At 30.9% G+C, this 20,521-nt stretch overlaps 1 protein-coding gene across 10 annotated transcripts in view; it reads right to left on the bottom strand.

Moving 5' to 3' along the window:
* Nucleotides 1-12,046: 12,046 nt before the first annotated feature.
* The window catches only part of LOC128998002 (synaptotagmin-7-like), an 800,371-nt gene continuing 791,896 nt past the window's right edge, over nt 12,047-20,521 (bottom strand). For all 10 annotated transcript variants that reach the window (XM_054423907.1, XM_054423908.1, XM_054423909.1 and 7 more), the window contains 5 exons: nt 20,103-20,212; nt 16,764-16,932; nt 14,653-14,865; nt 13,768-13,880; nt 12,047-13,134 (listed from right to left, as the gene is read on the bottom strand). In XM_054423907.1, the coding sequence (XP_054279882.1) occupies nt 13,780-13,880; nt 14,653-14,865; nt 16,764-16,932; nt 20,103-20,212 (593 nt within the window). In that variant the 3' untranslated portion in view covers nt 12,047-13,134; nt 13,768-13,779. The remainder of the gene's footprint in view (nt 13,135-13,767; nt 13,881-14,652; nt 14,866-16,763; nt 16,933-20,102; nt 20,213-20,521) is intronic.

Here is a 20,521-nt window from a genome sequence, read left to right as displayed (position 1 = left end):
ATGATAATGCCGCAACCCTCTAGGATTAGTTTGAAGTAATGTGTAAAACAGTTCCGACATAGAAAACCAGCGTCCTAGGATGTAAAGGTGTGACAAAAAAATCCACCATTCAAAAAACCAACACTTTTTAGCGAATTTCCCCTATAGGGAATAAACCATTACCGTAGTACTCATGGTGAGACCTGGACCCGGGACCGATTTACTTTTTCGTTTTGAGGTCCCTAGAGGCCAAAAACACCATCCGCTCAAATTCATATATATATGTGTCCGTTAGCGCGATAACTCGAGCAAAAAGATCCGATTTTGATGAAATTTGGTACAAACGTGCAGGGCCGGGGATAGTAGCTAGTATAGTAGCTAGTACTAGCTACTATCCCTGGCCCTGCAAACGTGTACACCTACATTTTTTTGAACGGGGGTTTATGGGGGGTTTTATGGGGTAAAAATAGGTTTTTCACATTTTTGACCCTAAAAACCTAAAATTTAGCAATTCCTTTTCAAACCATTTTGTAGAGCTTAAAAAACAAATATTTTAGTATATTGAAGCGTTATTGTGCGCCTAATTGTTAAGGAGAAAATTCAAAAAATCTGTAATTTTAAAATTACCATGTTATTCTTATGGAGAATAAGTAAACTGTTGTAGTTTGCTTGTTTATGGACATATTTTGATCAAATTTGGAAAATGTATTCATTTCATACAAAACTATTAACATAAAAAAAACCCTTTTTACCGTCCCTGTTGCAGCAAACCTAAATACCTAGAGAATAAATGTGATATTTTTAAGGAGGCATTTTAGTGTAAATCCAATCAGGCTAATAGAAATTCGCTTAGTCTGCAGGTTTGCTGCGGCGGGGGTATTTCTTCCCTTTAGCAGCAAACCCGTTAAACCTTATGATATTTCAATAGGGAATAAATCAAATATGTTTAAGGGCCCATTTAAGTAAAAATACAATCATACAAATGAAAACTCGTATTAGTATGCAGGTTAGCTGTGGTGGGGTTGTTTAATTGTAGTGTGAAAAGTATAAAGTATTCGGCAAAGACTAATAATCAAATATTGAACCCTCCCAGTTTTTCTTTCCTTCTGTCTTGTGTTTGTCGATAGTAATATTATGTATATACATGTATTCTAAAAGGACATACACAGGAGATGAAAAAGTAGTTATTTATAATGGTTCACATTTTAATACAAAACCTTCTATTACACATAATAAAATCAACTGTAACTGTAAAATGACTAAAGGGTTTGAAGTAAGTAGACAAACAACACAAAAGCCTTAGGTCTTTATAAAAATAATTTATTTACATTTCAGTTATTTAAACAATTTGCAAAATCGATTATCTTATGTGAAACCCTGAACCAATGTTATATTGTAACGTTTTCAAATAGACAGGATGAAAAATTAACTTAAAAGGAATTCAATAAAATGATTTATAATTTTCTGAACTGTAAGTGAGCAACACCACCTAACAAATACTGTACAGGATCAAAATTTAGAACTATGTTTTACCTCTTGTAGTTTCACATATTGTACTTGTGTATAGAACTGTGTTTTCATGTATTATTTTTTTTCAACACACAGTAACATTTATATAATATATATGTAATTTGATTAACGATCAATAATCTGTAAAGCATTGCAACTCTTTCTAAATGGTAGTGTCAACCAATTTACTATCACAAAAACCATTAGCATTAGACATGATAATTGTTAAAAAAGTTACGATGCAAAAACCAAAAGTTCCGTGCCCATTACTAATTACTTACTTATTATCTACAATAATAAATTATCGCAATTAGAGAAAAATATAAAACATAGACTACTACTTGACCTAAAAGCCTCCAATATTTTGAAGAGTTATAAAAACTATCCAAGGGTAAATTCTTAAATAAAACTCTTAAAATAAGCATCGAGAACTTTTAATAGTTTGAAAATTGTATTGTTTTATGTGTTTCAAGTATTGGCTCTTGCTCCAAATGCACACTTTGTTTGAAAATTTTTTTTGAGGTTGTCACTAGGAGGTCTGTTCCACCCTGTTTGACTTTTATATACTCTATTATCGGTTATAAACAAATATATTAGTAAGTTAATTTATGTCTAATTATTAATTTTTGTGGGGACATCTTGAGCCTAAACTCTATACAAAAGAATCTATGAAGGAACACTTGATAGAGTGAGGTATATTAAGAATATAACTCAGAAATAAAAGATACACAACTCCTAACATATGTTTTTACATTGTTTATTTCGTATTTGTAACTACAAAATATGGGAGGTTTATTTGAAGGTCAACCAATTCAACCAACTGTATAACCTAATTTCAAGTTAAAAACTTCCATAACGTAGAAATGGTATTTCCCGTAACCATATTTATAACGTTTGGCATTTACACATATTAAAAATTGAACAGAAGTTACATAAATATACAACAAAAAACTCGTATACAAATGTATTACACTAGTCTCATATTCCAAGTTCAAGCATTCAAAGAATCAATTTACATTTTACAAACATGTTAAACAACACTTAATACACATTTCCTAAATATACACTATACAATTTAAAACATTTAACTTACATTGCATAACGGAATGTTCCAAGCCCGAGTTAACTGATACATGATAACTAACAGTAAATTATGAGTTTAAATAGCATAACGGTTTTAATAACCTTATGCAAATTTAATTTTAATTTTAAATAACTACCTAATAACATTTGTGAAAATGTAAAGTATCGTTTGGTTCAACCAAATTTTGAAAGTTGTTTTTTATTTAATACAGAAAATAACAATAGTACTTTCAATAGTCTTTCGGGAGGGTTTGCTCTTTTCGTATGAATTAATCATATAAAATACTGTATATGCTTTTAACCTGTTTTAACAAACCAAAATGTTAACCTATAAGCGAACCCATAAAAGTCGTTAAGGGTTCAACTTCAGGGGTAGGCCTACTAAGATTATATTTTGGGATGTTTACGTGTGTTGCAGGATGTAATCTACATACAATAAAAATAAGTAAAATAATATAATTTTGAAAAGAACAATACACAAACACAATTTGGTCTAGTGTTTTAATCATACAATGCATCCTTCATCCGTAAGAGCAAGTAATAGAATTTGTACTCTATTGACTCATGTTCCAATTTATAATTTTTCATCGTGATTCATACCATGCTTTTTTTTTTAAACATCAACAACTACAATACTAATTAGTATTGACTAAATATAACTGTTTTTTCTTAAATGATGAGACTTGTAACGATAAGATTTATGTAAGTTTGCTTATTTATATATATAGTGTATAATAGTTTTTTTTTTCTTGAAATTAGATAAAGAAAAAACAACAACAACAATTGTTCTGATTTCTTACAAATTGTGCAGCTTATTTGTTGTGATATTACACCAAAGTATACAACAAGGCATTGCTGTTTAATCTGTAAACCAAAGCTGATATTTAAATATCTAAGACAATTACAGACATTAATGAAAAAAAAAAAAATGAATCGACAAAATATGTGTATGAAATGGCAGATCATGATATATTCAATACTGCAGTTTTAAAATATCATTGTACACCAGTTGCTTGTCTTCCATTTTTCCTGCAAATTCAAACTAGAACTTCCTTATAAACCTTTTTAAATAATGTTTGTACTCCAATAATGAAATAAAAAAATTGCTGTACTTTTATCCTTCAGTTGGATGTTTCATTCTCTTGAGTTGGAGGCTTCTTCGTCCATGGAAATGACCACAGTGGAATGATTTTCAGGAACAGCTGACCTCCCTGACCTTCTTTCTCTTCAAAGGAATCAAAATTTGTTAAGGTATATATTAGAATAAATTAAAAGGGCTATTAAACCAATTTTTGTTGAATAAATAAAACCAAAATACTTCAAAATGTTTTGTAGTTCATAAAATATAGTGATTAGTGAAAATTCAACAGATTAATGTTATTATAATTAGAGAAAAGAAATTTTAAATTACCAATATTTAGACTTGACCAAGTTTAAGTTGAAATAGTATCAATAATGTGATTGCATTCATGCTAATCTTCTAATCTTTGAGTAGTGTGTTTAAATTTATACTCAAAAGTAACTGTTCACATTTTTAACCATTTGAGATGCTTCCAGATTGGTCCAAATGCTTCTCTGTAGAATCTTGATTATCAGAGGATATTTCTTTATGTAGCTGTAGTTTAATTTGTTAGCTGTTAGTTATCACCATCTTCTTCATACACCCAGCAATACTTGTTGAAAGGTAAAACACATAAAGACGTTCTTCTGCAATAATGAGTTTGAAACACGTTTTGTAACTTTTTCTGTCTACAAATGTGAAGAGAAAACTTTCAAATAAACAGTTGTTATAAGTAGATAGTTCACAAGATCACAAATCCTCTTTTTGAAATAATCAATAATAGTTATTATGACTCATGGAAAGCCGGATAAGCAAATTATTTCATCGGATGAGTACTTTGTAAAAGTTTTGTTTTAAATTATATTATTTCTTCCAGCTTTTAGGGCGTAAGGTGGTATATAGGTGTACTAAAAAGCATCTACAATTTTAACACCTATTTTATTCCCTGAGACAGTTCCTTTTCGTGAAACCCTATTAGGGATTAGAATTTAGTAAACGATTATATAGATCCATAATAAATTTGATGGTCTTGTTGATCACTTTCAAATGTATAATATTATCAATGAAAATATCCTATTCTAAACCTAGTTACTCTGAGAAGGAAAGTGGATGGATGTTAAGTACTTGCAAACATTTTAAATTGAATCTCAACTTTATGAAAATACTTTTATAAGTGGCTGGTTATTGGCAAGTCGAGTACTTTAATTCTATATTCTAAACATGTTTACGTACAACGTATACCTTAAATGATGTTCAAGCACAACAGTTAATATGTTTTAACCAAATTGGAAAAAATATTGAAGCTAATTATGAGAATTCTGATTATAAAGCTTTTCAACATTTACACATTCCATAACAGATCTTCGTTACGTTTGATTGCAGATCCTTGAAGTTTTGAAGTCTTGAAGTTTCATTCAAATTATCATATTACATTAGTATTTTTAATACAATGGGTTTCAAAGTTTCACATACAAAAGTGTTTAACAATAACTTAGATAAAATTTGCATAGCCTCAATTTTAAGTAATTCGTTATTTCCAAGATAAAGTAAAGTGTAAAATAGTTATTCCTATTATTTTTAAAGGTGCTAATACTTGCATTTTAGTTCTTAAAAAATGATTTAAAATTCAAATTGTGAAAATTTCAAAGTTGTTTATCTAAATTTAAAATGATCTATAGATTCAACCAAATATTAAATTATTTTAATGATTCATTATTCTTGGACAAAAATTAATTTTAAGATCTTCTTTGAAGGAGTCCGTGTTGTCTGGTAGTCCATAGACGCATTCTTGAGGGTCAAAATACCCAGCAGAACTTTTAGTTTATTGCCAACAACTATACTGTAAAGCAGCATGAAGAATTGCTGTGACTTGGAACCTAAAAATTACGTGATAGCTTAGCTATTGTCTCTAAATTTGAGAAAATTTTTCGATTGAGTTTATAAATGTTTGATACATTTAGTAGCCATTTGAGAAATTTGTATAACACTGTTTGGTAAGAAGTTATGAAAATTTCCAAATAATAACAAGTTCATTGCAGAAAAAAAAACATCATGGAAACAGTTTGTTCTTGTGTTTTTTTGTGTTCCTTATTTTCTGTAACATATAAATATATAATATATATTGATTATACTATATATTTAAAAGTTGTATTAATTCTATAAGGTAGCTTCAATAAATCCATTGAAATGTCCCGAATAAAATCAAAAACATAAAAATTCAAGACTCTTTTCTCAGATGTTAACTTCATGCTTCATTTGCAGTTGCATTATCCTCTTCAGGTTTTCAGTTTGATTTGATATCAAATAATTAAATTTACCTGTTTCTGGCCAAAACGTTCATAACCTCTTCTGTATGAAACTACCTTGAATTGAGATTCAGTCAAAACAAATGTTATTCAAATTTATCATTGTCGAGATATTGTTTATTTTAAATAAGTAGGGTAGATAAAGTATTTTAACGAATTAGCTCATTGTCATCAAGAAAAATTATTAGAAAAGTTAATTTAAGTACTGTAGATAATCCTTGCTTTCCAGGGCGTACTGATACGACGTTTTCATGCGAGATTTTGCGTCATCCAGAACTTGATGATTGCCTTGATGAGTAATAAGGTTTGTTCTGCTACATGACTGTACAGTAAATACAATAACAAGACTCTTTAAATTACCTTAAAACTTGTTCGTATTGTGTAATAAGCTCCAAAAAGTGTTCTGAATCTCCATATCTATACCAGTTCTTTTAATTAAATAACTCTTTCTAACCAGATTTATTAGAAAAAAATAAATTAAAAGAAGTAATGGATTTTAAATTCTTTATTATACAATAACTTGACACTCCAGTACACTAACAGAAAAGCTAAATCATATAAATATACACAAATGAGGAGAAACTGCTCTAAATCTACAACTGAAGTTGGAAACTGTTCAACCAAATTACAGCACTGAGATTGCATAAAAATAAACTAGCTGATGTATTGAACCACTGACCATTCTAATTCAGAACCTTTGACAAAATTATTACAGTGACACTTTCCATATCATTTTGACATGATAAGTAATTTTATTGGCTTTATTTATACTTTGAAATCATTATAAATCTTTGTCAGGCATTAATTCTATGGCACAAACATTTATTATATGACTCCTCTTACTTAGTATTAGTGACACTTTAGCGTTTTAGCGATAAAAGTAACACTGAACAGTTAATGCCTCTCATAAGCGAGTTCACAGTTAAAAGCTCTGCTATACAGATACTACTGTTTTCATCAGCTATGTAAAGTATTATCATAGGAAGGCCCAGTGTAAAGGTCAATACACCAGTCACAAAAATAAACGAATGTGTACAAATAAATACAATGCTACATACACTCATAATGATGACACGTAACATTTATTTATAAGATGTAATTGTCTTCTTATCGATATAACTAAATTAACGGAAATCAATAAGTATCAGTCAACTCATTGTATCAGGGTAGGAAATAGAGTTACTGTGTTACAAATTTATGATAAAACGATGCCATAAATTCACTACTTTAGGTAAATATTCACCCCTTTTTTATGTACAACATAAATTTGAACATGCATTGTAGTTTTTACAAACCAAAAACTTTATCAGTCATGGTCTTTTAGAATGTTACACGCTGTCAAATTATACATATTATAAACACTGAGAAGTGAAGAGTTTATCCACATAAACATTAATTCATACAATACTCGTCAACATCGTTTGAGCGCATGCCAGATCGGTTTGGAATACATAAAGTTGCTACGACGCGACGCGACGCAGCAAACATAACATAACAACAAACATTAACAATAAAGACAGTAAATATAACATACATGTAGATATTTATAACATATTTTCTACTGGCATATACTTATAACATCCATAGCTTTCTACGAATCGTTCACCAATCTGCAGGGGTTGTTATTGGAGATGTAACGAATATTCGGTTACTATTCGGTATTTGGTCCATTCGGCCAATTTTCAGTATTCGGTACTAATCGACATTTGGTCCAATACTGAATACCGGTATTTAGTTATAATTACACTTTGTGAAAAAAAAACCTTAATAAATTATTTTGAAAGGATTTTATTATTACACGAACCAACATTTATTTTCAGAACTTTGCAAACTAATAATCAAACTTAATTATTAGTGAATTATGATGATGATAGTGTGAAATTACAGTATGGTGCAATGCCCCTCCCCGTCACTATAACAAAGAGACAAGTACAGTAGTGACTTGTCTATGGGTCCTAAACATAAAAGAACTATAACTGAGGCAGAATATTCGGTCGCCGAATATTCGGCGCTTCTGCCTAAGACCTCACCGAATACTCGGTATTCGGTATTCGACCAAAAGTACTATTCGTTACATCTCTAATAAAACCCCTCCTGCACACAGAGGCTCAACTGTAGTGCAGACTTCGAACCTGCAGATCGGGAAACGTTCGTAAGTGTAACACATACAGGGATGAATATTTACCTCACGGACTATACAAGATTGACAAAACATCGGGATGAATTCTGTACATAACCCTTCATATTCTATCACCAGCCAAAACCCAACAATTGAATGTGTATAATCGCTTTGGAAAAAATCGACAAATAAATAAATTCTCTTTAGATTTACAGGGAATAATGTGAGATTTGACATTATAACGTGTGTGTTCTTTTGCCTATTATCTATACTTCTAAAAGTAATATCGATAAACTCGATAATGTTCAAATTCAAATCGAACACTCGATACTGCCACTTCGATAGTCACTCTCGATATTATTGAAAAATAATTAATTACTTATTTACCGACTAATTGTACACACGACCACAAAACATTGAACAAAACTAATCTATACATGATACAAATTACGAGAGAATACTCGATAAATAAACAAATATTATTTATATCTTATAAATAGACCTTTATACAACCGAGGTTATCAGCTCCACCTAACCCTCAGTCCTCGGTTTTGTCAGAATATTTGTCTAGCTGAGGGCAATAAGAGGCTCTACAAAAATCCTTATTAAAATTGTTAAATGTTATCTACAAATACTAAATTAAGTCAGGGGATTCTGGTGGTTGAATCACATCTGTTATCCTACACTCGGGTTACAAAATCTTGTGGACAGTGTGACTCTGTCGCGAAAATCTAGGCTAGACCAAAGTGTGTATGGAAAAATATATACTATGTATTATGATGGCTTCTAAAACTTAATCTCCAAGCACAACTTGAAGGGATTTCACTACGATAGTCTGAAAATGTCGCACTGAACAAACGACTTATTGAAAGCAATCTGAATTTTATTTAATGTTTCAAATTACATTACAAAATATGTTTGGGGACTAAATAATTTGACTAAAGGGTCCTAAAGATAACTACTTTCCCGCACCCTGCTAGCTTAGTTGAAATTATGAAATTGCAGCCATAGAAGAAACTTTAATATGCTTAATCGGGTGAAAATTATCACTGTAATACATGTTATACTGTCATGTGTGAAGCAAGCGAATCTAGTAACTTATCTAAAACTAAAATGTATACCAAGTATCGTAAATGACAATTAAAATAAGATTGGAGATCATTCCGACACTAACATTGGTTTTCAAATTGGCAAAATCCAAGTTTACAGTAACTTAACATTTTTGTTTGATACGGTATGAGTTCTAAATACAATTTACAGAAAATAGATGCATTTCTGATGGAAGAGTATTTATCTCTAAATTTGAATACTACAACAGTTTGTGCAAAGGTTCTTCCATTATACTGATATTAGAGGCTCAACGTTCAAAAAGTATGTCGGTGAAACCTCTGGCTATTCCTCGTGTGGCTCTTTAAATTTTCTCTCCTACTTATCATATCATTAAATATATCCATCCGTAGTCAAAACTGTATTGCCTTGAGTAATACAAACATACTAACAAAAATGAGGTAAAACTTTTTACAAGAATCGTTAATTCATTAGAAGCAAGTTGGCTTGGATTGAGAAGTCTCAGATTATAAAAAAATACAATTTAAGAGCTTGAAAAATAGACAAACTATTTATTGTTAAAAACCATTCTGTATTTGAATATAATTAGAGTATCTAATTTTAATGATCAAATCTTTAACCTGATAAAAACTGATATGTTTCTAAAGTTGAACGCATCAGTTATTGACCATTTTCTCTGAAAATGATTGTTGTTCAGTGTCGCCTTGTTACTCTAACACTTGAATTTGTCGTAATGTTTATAGCTGGTCTTAACCAATGTTATGAATTAGATTTAGAGGGCTTTTATACATGAGTCTGTACTCCGAATATATAAATAAACAGTAAGACTTCAACTGTTTCCCAAATTAATTGCTCATCTATTACAAAACTGCAAATAACTTTATCAATTAGGCTCTGCTTGACAACTTCCATTGAATGATTTTAACTCACATCCTCTCCCCATTCAATGGAACATCTAATTTACAGCTACATGTATTGAGCATTTTTTGGCTTTACGACTGAAAACATCCTCAAAGACAAGCAAAAAATACCAGTGTGGATAGTAAGAAGAGATTGTTTCATAGATTTTGATATAAAAAAGAGTATACATTGTTTTATTTACAAATCACACTTCAAAAATGCCAAAAGAGAAAACAAATTCTTTATATTTTGGCCCCTTCAAAGAACATTACTACTGATTCTAAGCTAATGCAAGATGTAGGTCTAACACGATCACTGAGAAAACACTTGCGCATAGTCTCAGACAATGTTTCTAACACCATTGACCCACGCACGAGTTTTGTCGCCCGGACCCTCTAAAGTCGAGTCTGATGTGGTAGTGGGAAGATCCACAATTTTGGACATACGTGAAATTAATAATTTTATAAACTAAAATGTCAAAATTAAAGTCATGGGTGACAAATACAGTTAAATTTGTAACTTACCAGTATCGAGTACACTATTGCAGAACAATTTAACCAAAATTCTTTTAACAAGTACCATAAATATTGGATGTATAAAATGATAGAGACAGCCAAACGAATAAATGAACCCAGAATGAACAATTATGGCATAATAATTAACATATAATTATGGTAACTGGAAAAGATTTAGTATAAATTGAAAACATATGTTCGTACAGGAGTCCTCAGTGAAAGTGTTAACACCCTTAAAACACAAATCGGTTATAAAACTAGTTTTTGAAAGCTGTGAGAACTGTAAGTCTAAAATTTTTCTCAATAGCTATGAGCTGCCAACGGTAAAAGTGGGTCAATAGTTCTTGAAGTTTTAAATATTTAGCGAATGTTGTACAGTTAGAGTTAAAGAGATTTTAAAGTTTAACAAGCCTTTATTGGATAGTGGAAACGGATTCCCAAACAGCACTCTTTATTATAAAAATACATCCTTTAAGGAATAACGGAGTTCATATTCTAATGTAAAACTAACTACAAAAGTAAAATCAGCAACATTTAATAAATTGTCTATATGAAAAGGTTTCAGAGGAATTAATTCACTTCAGTTTAGCATTTTCATAGGTGCGCCAGATCAACGGATTGGTCTTTACTTGTACATCTACATAGAGCAAGAGGTTTTGTAAGTGGTTCGTCAACAGTTATTGCACTAAATAAGTAATCTTTACTAATAAACATTTTAAAATGTATTATAATTCTGAGGCTTATACCGCATGTCTTAATGTCAATGACTCAGATGTTTACCTGTTATGTAGGGGGTGCTTGTGAAATCTTCTTATTTTGTTACACTACATATTATTTGATTTGAACATAAAACTTACCTAAGGTGTGTCGAATCAAATTCGTGGATCGCCTTTTAACGTTTTTTATTCAAAAGCTACCTACAAGCTTGAAGTAAGTTTGGTATTTTGGCCAGACTGGAGCAGTTTGTTCCAAGATTGTTTCCTTAGTAACTTATTAGTCCAGGCATCCTCATATAGCTCTTATCATTGCAAAAACAAATTTCAGTTTTGCTTACAGTTGTAGCAAATATGTAATATTTTTGAAAATAGAAATTTATATCTTTAATTATTTCCTAAAGTGAGGGAGATACAACAACCATGAGGTAAAATTAAAGCACCCCCTTTAAAAGGCAAACAGCTTAATCTTCCATTAAGGATAGTATATATCATGCAAAATATTTTTGGCATGTGGGAAAGTGCTAAAACAGTTGTTCTTATTTTTTATAATAGAAATAAACACTATTATAAAAAATCAGTAAGAAAGTAAAATAAGAAATAAACACATTAGAAATTTAGATTAATACCATTTTAGATTTCTTTAACTTAAATAAAATTGTATGTTGACATACAAGTGAAGCGTCCATTTTGCTGGTATCTTTAGTATGATTGTTGTTTGAATAGAATGTATCCTTAGTATTATTTAACTTACAATAAAAGTAATATGTATCAATAAGTGTTTGTTTTATTACTCGTATTTTAGCCACTTAAAACTTCAATAATGAACTAAACATTTTTTGTTTCAATATATACGTGAGATTTCTTTTCCACCATAACTTAAAAAGGGGACTTAACGACAATTATTATTTGAAATGAGATTGGTATTGTTAACAAACATCCATACTTGCTTTAGTCATTCAAAAGTAACATATTAATTTATTATTATAAAAAGAATATTTGCTATTTTCGTATCCTCTCTGCAAAACTGAAAGTGACTCGCAATTAAATTGTTTCTATTAGTTTTACTATCGTAACTTAACCAATAGGAGTAAACTTTGACTTATTTTAAGTGGCCAAAGCAAAAATTAAAATATTTTATCCAGCTTTCAGCCTTTCAAATCAAACCATTAAAGCGTTTGTGCTTCACATTATGATAGTTACCGTAACGAAACATGTATTAACATCTACATAATTCGACACAACATTAAACAATAAAACATTCATAACACACTGACATAAATGAACAGATTCTACTCAATGAAACATTGTTAGTTGTGTGACATAGACGGGATGTAGGTTAGGTCTCCATACATAGCTGAGCTGAATACGAGTGTATCACATGCACAGCATTCTACAACTACCTCCGTTTTACGGTATCCACATATATCGTTCCCGCCCCACGTCGATGGTAAAAATATAATATTTTAGAAACTCGCACACTTTATAGTACAGCAACCGTTCCTCAAAGAAAAGATTTATAAAATAAAGCAGGTAAAACTCTGCCAGTTTAACTCTATCTTTGTGTCACAAAACATATCAAAATAATTCGCATGTACAGGCTCCTTCGAGAGAAAATAACGTGTAAATATCCTATTTCATAAAAGTGTAACTTTACACAAGGAATGCTTTTACCACCAACAGATACTAAAATCTCTTTTACAAACTAGACTTAAACACTGATGGGTCGAAATAAGTAGAGTTTATAAAAATCCTCACTCGAATGGTCAAAGATGTCCCTGCTTGGTTCGAAGGTGGAGCAGGAGTAGTCTCTATCTCTGAATAACTAAACATGGTCATACTAAGGGGAACATCAATTCATGCCACTGAAGCGAGTTAGTGCCTGCCAACAAGAACAGTATAACAGTATAATATCAGTTCAACAATAAAAGAACAAAATGAACTTTGCGGATTCTGTATTTGGACACTCAATTTATGTGTCGTTGTGGGTAACAGAATCGTTATTAAAAACATTAAAAGTATGAATATTTTTAAAAGATCCATTAAAATGTTTTACTAACATGAAAACCCTTCAATAACGTTCTTTACGTTTAGAGTTATGTAGGAGAGTTTGAGAGCTGGAAATAATAATTGGTTGTTAGTGTCTAACGATCTGTATGGTACTTGAAATTACTTTGAAAAGATAAAATATGAGGAAATCCCCCTCCTAAAAAAAAATGATCTGCTAAATAAATCTTTGCTTCCTCCTATTATAATCATGAAAGTCAACAGCAACTTAACTAGTAAGAACTTGTTCTTGATCATATTCATAAACACCCCTTTCTTTCACAGCACAACTTAGCGATAAAAACACTGTACAAGTGTTAATCTTCCTAAACCTTCCTTCCTACTCAATCTTTTTAGTTGATAATACTGTCAGAGAAACTATGGACATTTTCCCACTCAGGTAAGCCTTCCGTCATTATAAAAGTACTAAACTTGTAAAATATTAATCAAATAACTACAATGGACTCACCCTGAGACGCGCTTACTCTGGTTTTAGCCGATGCCATTGCACAATGGTTTGGCGGGGTTTGGTAATCATGTCCTGCCAATGCTTTGTCTCCGATGCACCAGACCCGTTTTTGCCTGTTAAGAAAATATATTTAAACTCTATGATACACAACATATTTTTACAATTCATGACACTATTTAGGTTATGACAATTATAGCTTTGGTTTAAAAAGAGTATTGCAACCCAAGTCTGTGAACTTATTTTAATGCAAAATGTAATCACCCATATATGATGATGCCATTCTGTGCTGCTTACTTACTTCCTGTTTACAGGAAGGATTTATGTCCTATAAATATAAATAGTTTCCCTTTACTTAAGGTATCCAACTTTACCATCTCATATCTCTATATCCTGATAATTAACTTATTGCACAATAAATTCCTCACATAGTGACATAATAATAAACTGATACACATGAAATGATTTAAATCTACATCAGTCCAATAAAAAACATGTGAATGACTGTTCTCTGTCTGTTAAATAAGCATTCCAGATGCTAATAAAGTGATTTCCATTAATATATAATGATATACAACAGTTAACTGTGTTCGCGGTAACTATTAGTCCGTCAGTCAGACCTACAATTAGTTTGTCGATTGTCTGTTGTTGTTTAGTAATGAATAAACAGTTTGCACAAAGTGCAACTGTGCACAATTGTAAAGTTTAAAGGACATCTTTTGTGTTCAATGTTGATTTACACTAAAAATGTCTCTCTATGTTAGGAACAAAAGTTACATAGATTTACAAATTTTTGTAATACATTGAGTCCAATATGTTATTCTATAATATATCCAAAATATATTTAAAAAAATTCCGTTTGAAAATTTATCTGCAAAAACTACGTACCAGCGAGCAAAATACGGCCGATGAGTTCATTGCGACCAATATTGTCAAAATCCATGACCATGATGTCCAATGAACATTCTCTTATCTTTTCCCAGGGCACATTGAAGCTGAAGTTCTCATTGAACACTGGGTTTAGGGTACATTTAAAAATAGGAGTCTTACGCTTCTCAATCCTTTTGTCTCCAAACTGGAGCCAAACTTTCACATAGGGATCTGAAACAAACCAAGATGAAGGAAGTGTACTTTGGTTAAAGAAATCAAAGGTATAGTTCATAATGGCACAAGATTTTGAAAGGTTACCTGGTTTTCATCTGTAAATATTTATGATTGCAGTATATTTACATTATATTCTTTAACCCTTAGTATGCGAAATAGCCTATGTGTGCATATCGTGCATATCTTTTATACAAATTAAAGAGCAAAGTAATAAGTTCAAATAAGACTGATAATATACATTTGTACGCTTATTTTACGTTGATAAAAGACCAGAGAAAGGGGAAAAAGTTGTAGTAGTTGAATTATAAGTAAACTTATTTTGTAAGTATACTCAACTAATTTTGAAAGTAGTTGAGTAATTTATTTTCGAAAACAATTTTCTCTTTGGTTTCTTTTCGTTCCGCACCACAACTATTTATTTATAGTATACTTAATCATGAGCTATACTAAGCATGAATAATTACTTTCTTCCCTATTCAACCTCAATGAAATGACGGAAACACTGTTAAAACAATCTAGTATTTTATTTAACAGCTAAAAGTTAATTATCTCTTAACTTTAGCTAAGAAAAATCCGCAAAAACACAATTACAGATATCTACGACATTTACGATCTATTTAAAAGCAACAAATTATGGCAACCCTTTAGTGTTAAATTGCTTTGACTGATGTTTAAAACAGTATATTTGAAATGATGAACATAATATTAAACTACAAATTTAAGGTGTGTAAGCTATAATTTAAACCTCTTACACATTCATACTGTTCACTTTCAATTTTCATATTGTTTATTTCAATATCAAAATAAGTTTCATTGACTTTAAAAAAAGTGTTATTATTGTCATCTCTTTTAATATCTTTGCTTTAATATTTCTGATTTATTTATTTAGCTATACAGGGTGTTTCCAAATTGTATGGACATATTTTGTGGACATGTTACTTGGGCTAAGACAAACATTAAATGCCATATAAGTATGGGTCTAAAATGCCTAGATTTCTGTTTATCTGTTTGTGAATTTTTAAAATTATGTTATGTTGGGCATTTTTTAAGATAGAAATTTCAAAATTGGTATAAAATTGTCATTTAGAAAGTAAATTAAGCTTAAAAATTCGTTTCAATATCTCAAGCCGTTTCAATATGGCGGCCATTTAAAATTTTATATGCCAAATTTCATGAAAACTGAGCTATCCGTTTTTATCTATATTCGGTTACGCAATTTAAAGGGGCTACCATACTGCTCAGGACTACTAAGTTAGGTTTATTATAGTAGGCCTATTAAATTGCGTAACCGAATGTAGTAAAATAAACTGATAACTGGGCTGTTTGTCATCCCAATTCGTCAAATAAGATCTCATTTGATTTAGATTTTAACCCTCTATATTTTTGATCCTAAAACAATTTTCTGAATTTACGGTTTTCATGAAATTTGGCCTTTATTATTTTAATTGGCCACCATATTGAAAAGGCTTGAGATATTGAAACGATTTTGAAAGCTCTTTTTACCTTTCAAATGACACATTTATACCAATTTCTATTTGAAAAATGCCCAAGCTATAAAATTGTTTAAAAAAATCACAAACAAACTGACAAACAGAAATCTAGGCATTTTATACCCATACGCATATGAAATTTTCTGTTTGTCCTAGCCCAAGGAACAAGTCTACAAAATATGTCCAGACAATTTGGAAACACCCTGTATATTCTTAAAATCTATATGGCTCGAAATTTGAAAAAAAGGTGATTCAACCATTCATAAATTGGCGTTATCCCTGATGAAATATACTGCAATGATTCCAGACTCTCAGTTAATATTTGATTAGGAAGTTGTTGTTGAAACATCAAAGTGTTGAGTATTTATCTTATTGCTCGGTATTACAGAGTAAGTTTCTAATTACCGGATTTTCCATTGATGTCCTTAGCCTTGAGGTTGCGAGCTTTCAAGAGAGTTAGGGTGAGAATGCTGTTGCTCGGGTGGTAGCATAGAGAGGTCAACAGTTCCCCACACTTGTCTTTAGCTGGGGGTTTCAAAGCTTTCCAGAAAGAGGGTTTCTCAGAGAGATCCACCTAAGAGTAAACAGACACAAAGGTAAACCTCAGAACCCACAAGTTTGAGGAGAGTTCACCGCATGTTTATGTCAGAGTAAATTACTAGACGACAAGTTTTATGGTGTACAACGGTGGTTTAGAGTTTAAACATGTTTAATTGAATATTGGTATGATAAAGGGTTTTTTTATTAAAGGTTGAGTGTTTTCAAATTAGAGTTAAAGTTGCAAACATGTCCTCCAAAGTTCTTCTCAAGCCGATAAAATTAGCAGGACGTTTTAAAAACAACTCCCTACTTTCAAGGATGATTAAAAAGACACAACATACAAAATATTAAATTTATGAATAACTATTATGCGAAATCATAATGCATTTTAGTTTCTCTTTAGATGTTTAGACGAGTAAAACATTAGCTCTACTCATCAAGATGATTTGTACATTAAGCGATATTCCCAGGTTATCCTGGGAAATAACACAACTATCCTGCAATATATATATATATATATATATATATTATAAATATATATATATATATTATCCTACAAAATATCGCAGTATGCAAACGGAGTTTTATGGGGTGAAAATTGGGGTTTGTTTTCCCAATTTTGAACAAAAAATATAATATTTCTTAAACAGTTTATAGATTTTGAAAAGCAATTACTTTTTTATGTTAGATAGTTTTTTTTTATACGTGTTATCAAATTTAAGGAAATAAGTAAAAATAGTCTAACATCACTTTAAACATATATTTTAATTTTACTGTTAACTTACAAGATGGGAAATACAGGGTGGTAATAAAGTCCGAAGACAGTTGAATATTAAAAAAAATAATGTACATAGAGCTACAATACGTGGTACAAAGTTACAGAGCATAAAACTTTATCTTAACACATTTTCAGTGATACAATAACTCTTCAGGGGGACGGCCCACAAGGAGTCGGAAGAAAATCTTAAGTGGAAGCATAGGTCAATATGCATCAAATGAAAGGTATTTTTAGTAGAATACAATGCCGCAAATCGCAGTTCAAAAGGTTGATTCTGCGCAAAATGGCAGCCGTTCAAATATTTCTTGAATCTGCCATTTTTTACTCAGGCGTTCAATTGAGCTTAAATTTACGGCATTGTAATCTACTAGTGAAGACATTTAATTTGATGTGCATATCGACCTATGCTTACGTTAAAAATTTTCTTCCGATTCCTAGGGCTGTACCCCCTGTGGAGTAAGCGTATAATAGCGATGCAAATTAAATGAATCTTTGAACAACTGTCATTCTTGGCTCGGTTGTCCGTTTGAGTTCAAGTTTGCGGCATTATATTCTGCTAGTAAAGACCTTTAACTTGATGTACATGACAACCTATGCTTCTATTTAAGATTTCCTTCTAACTCCTTGCAGGGAGTCCCCATAATATGACAGAAAATTGATATTTCCTAAAAAAAGAAGATTTTTAGGTGTGGTGTTGATGTACCAAATCTTATTCATTTATCTGTTGTCGTTAAGAAAATATTTAACTGTATTCGGACTTTATTACCACCCTGTATTTACAATAGATGGTGATTTAGTGATCGATTGCAATAATTAGAAACTCCAATCATAATCAGACCTGATTAGCGAATGACTAATCATGGATAAATTCACTTGATCTGCAGGTTAACTGTGACAAGAATTTGCTGAGGTATTGTAACAATTTACTCTCAATTGAACAATTTTGTATTAAAAAACATCACTGTATGAACCGATTTTAAAAGTCTACGATATACATCGCGTTGTATACAACTGAAAAATTGAACTGTTACCAAATTTAAATAAAGAAACTAGATAGGCTACATGTTCGCAACTTTACAAGTATTTTATGATTGATTAAAAGTAGGAAATCTTTTTCAATGACTTGATTAATAGGCTATAGTTTGGGCATGTAACTGTATTTGGCTGAAACAATTACTCTTATACAATACAGTTTAGAAACACATGACAAAACAAATAAACTTAATCTTAGAGACCTCTTAAACTTTAATCTTGCCACCAACATGTCCAACTTTTCATTCTGCCCACATAAAGGGCAAAGATGAATCCAATCACTATGATGAAGCGAGATATTTGTCGATTTTCTCTAAACATTGAGTTTTCCACCTGTACTTCCTGACGTTCATATTGTTCATATTGGATACACATTACGTACTTAATACAAAAACTAAGGTTAATGAAGCAGAAAGCTTGTCAAAAATAAATGAATCCCATCTACAAACGTGCCTTAAGCCCAGTTTGCTGAATTTAATCCTGAGTAAGGGGATTAAGGTATTGAAACTGATGACTCAATTTTATTAGCGATTTGTTATAAATGCGGTGGAGAACTATTTACATTCAGTGTTGATGCATCTACGTATTTTATCCATAAAATCGTTTATTTTAAATCAATATTATTAGAATCCAAATAAGAACCAAAGTGTAATATACGCGTATAAAACTTCTGTAATCAGTTATTTAAATGATTGATAGTGTTAGACACAGTGTAGACAAAGACAATTTTTAACTAATTCATCCTTTTAACAATTGTAAAGTGGCTAATAACCAAACACAAATATTATTCGTGGTTTGCAGTTCGTTTTTTTTTATGCTGAGTCAATATTATTAACTTAGTAATATCAAATATTTTTTATAAACTAAACTTGTTTTAAATTGTTACTGTGGAAACTGTTAGTGTCAATTTATTACAATGGTTATAATCCACTTTTACTTTAACCATATTGGGATTATTTAATATTTACATAAATTAATTGTACATAGATGATTAGCACAATCATCGTGCAATATACTAATCACTGTGAATACTAATTTCATTGATCGTCAAAACTTGTCTGGTTAAGGGAAAATGTCATGCAATCTATCAAACTACTTATTACTTTAGTTATGAAATTACTTTTCAATCCAGCCCTTTTAGGTCAAACCCTGATATTGCATATTGACTGTATGGTAACCAGGAAGATATTTATTGACTTTTGTGATAGTTTTTTTTTACCCTAAATGTTTTTAGGTTCATAGGGTTGTCACTTTATATCCGTCCGAACGGTTTGGAATTTAAGAACTTAAACTAATCTGTATAAGAAAAATACGCATACAGTATGACTATGCTTTATACTTTAATACTTAATAAAAATGCGTTTTGTATATCTAAATAATTGTTCATCACATACCTGGCATAAAGGCAAAAACACTTCACCAATGGAGTCATCACGAGAAAACCGATCGTAGTCAAAAACGTGCAAATGAAGTACTCTACTCTGCAACTTCTGGATGGGAAAACCTGTAAATTAAACTGAATGAGTTTCTGAGTTTCATTGTTGCTGCACTCACTTACTAGTGAAGTCTAAAGCTTGTTTATTTTGCACATTTATTAGTACCCTATTTTAGCAGATAATTTACTATATAGAAAGGTTGCTGTGACTGAAGGGTTATGGAAAATCTGAAGGCTGGTATCCAAACAAACGAACTGGCTTACCAGGTAAAGACTGAGCTACGGGGTATAATATTATTTGACTTTATTGTATTTTTTTAACAACGTCTTGCAATTAACCTTATCAAGATACAATGCATTGGTTTTTATAATATGGTT

Source organism: Macrosteles quadrilineatus, unplaced genomic scaffold (genome assembly GCF_028750875.1).
Source record: "Macrosteles quadrilineatus isolate MER2022 unplaced genomic scaffold, UCM_ALF_1.0 Scaffold_7__1_contigs__length_78375512, whole genome shotgun sequence".
Lineage (NCBI taxonomy): Eukaryota > Metazoa > Arthropoda > Insecta > Hemiptera > Cicadellidae > Macrosteles > Macrosteles quadrilineatus.
Note: the sequence above shows the minus strand (reverse complement) of the source record. Positions and strands in the feature narration are given on the sequence as shown.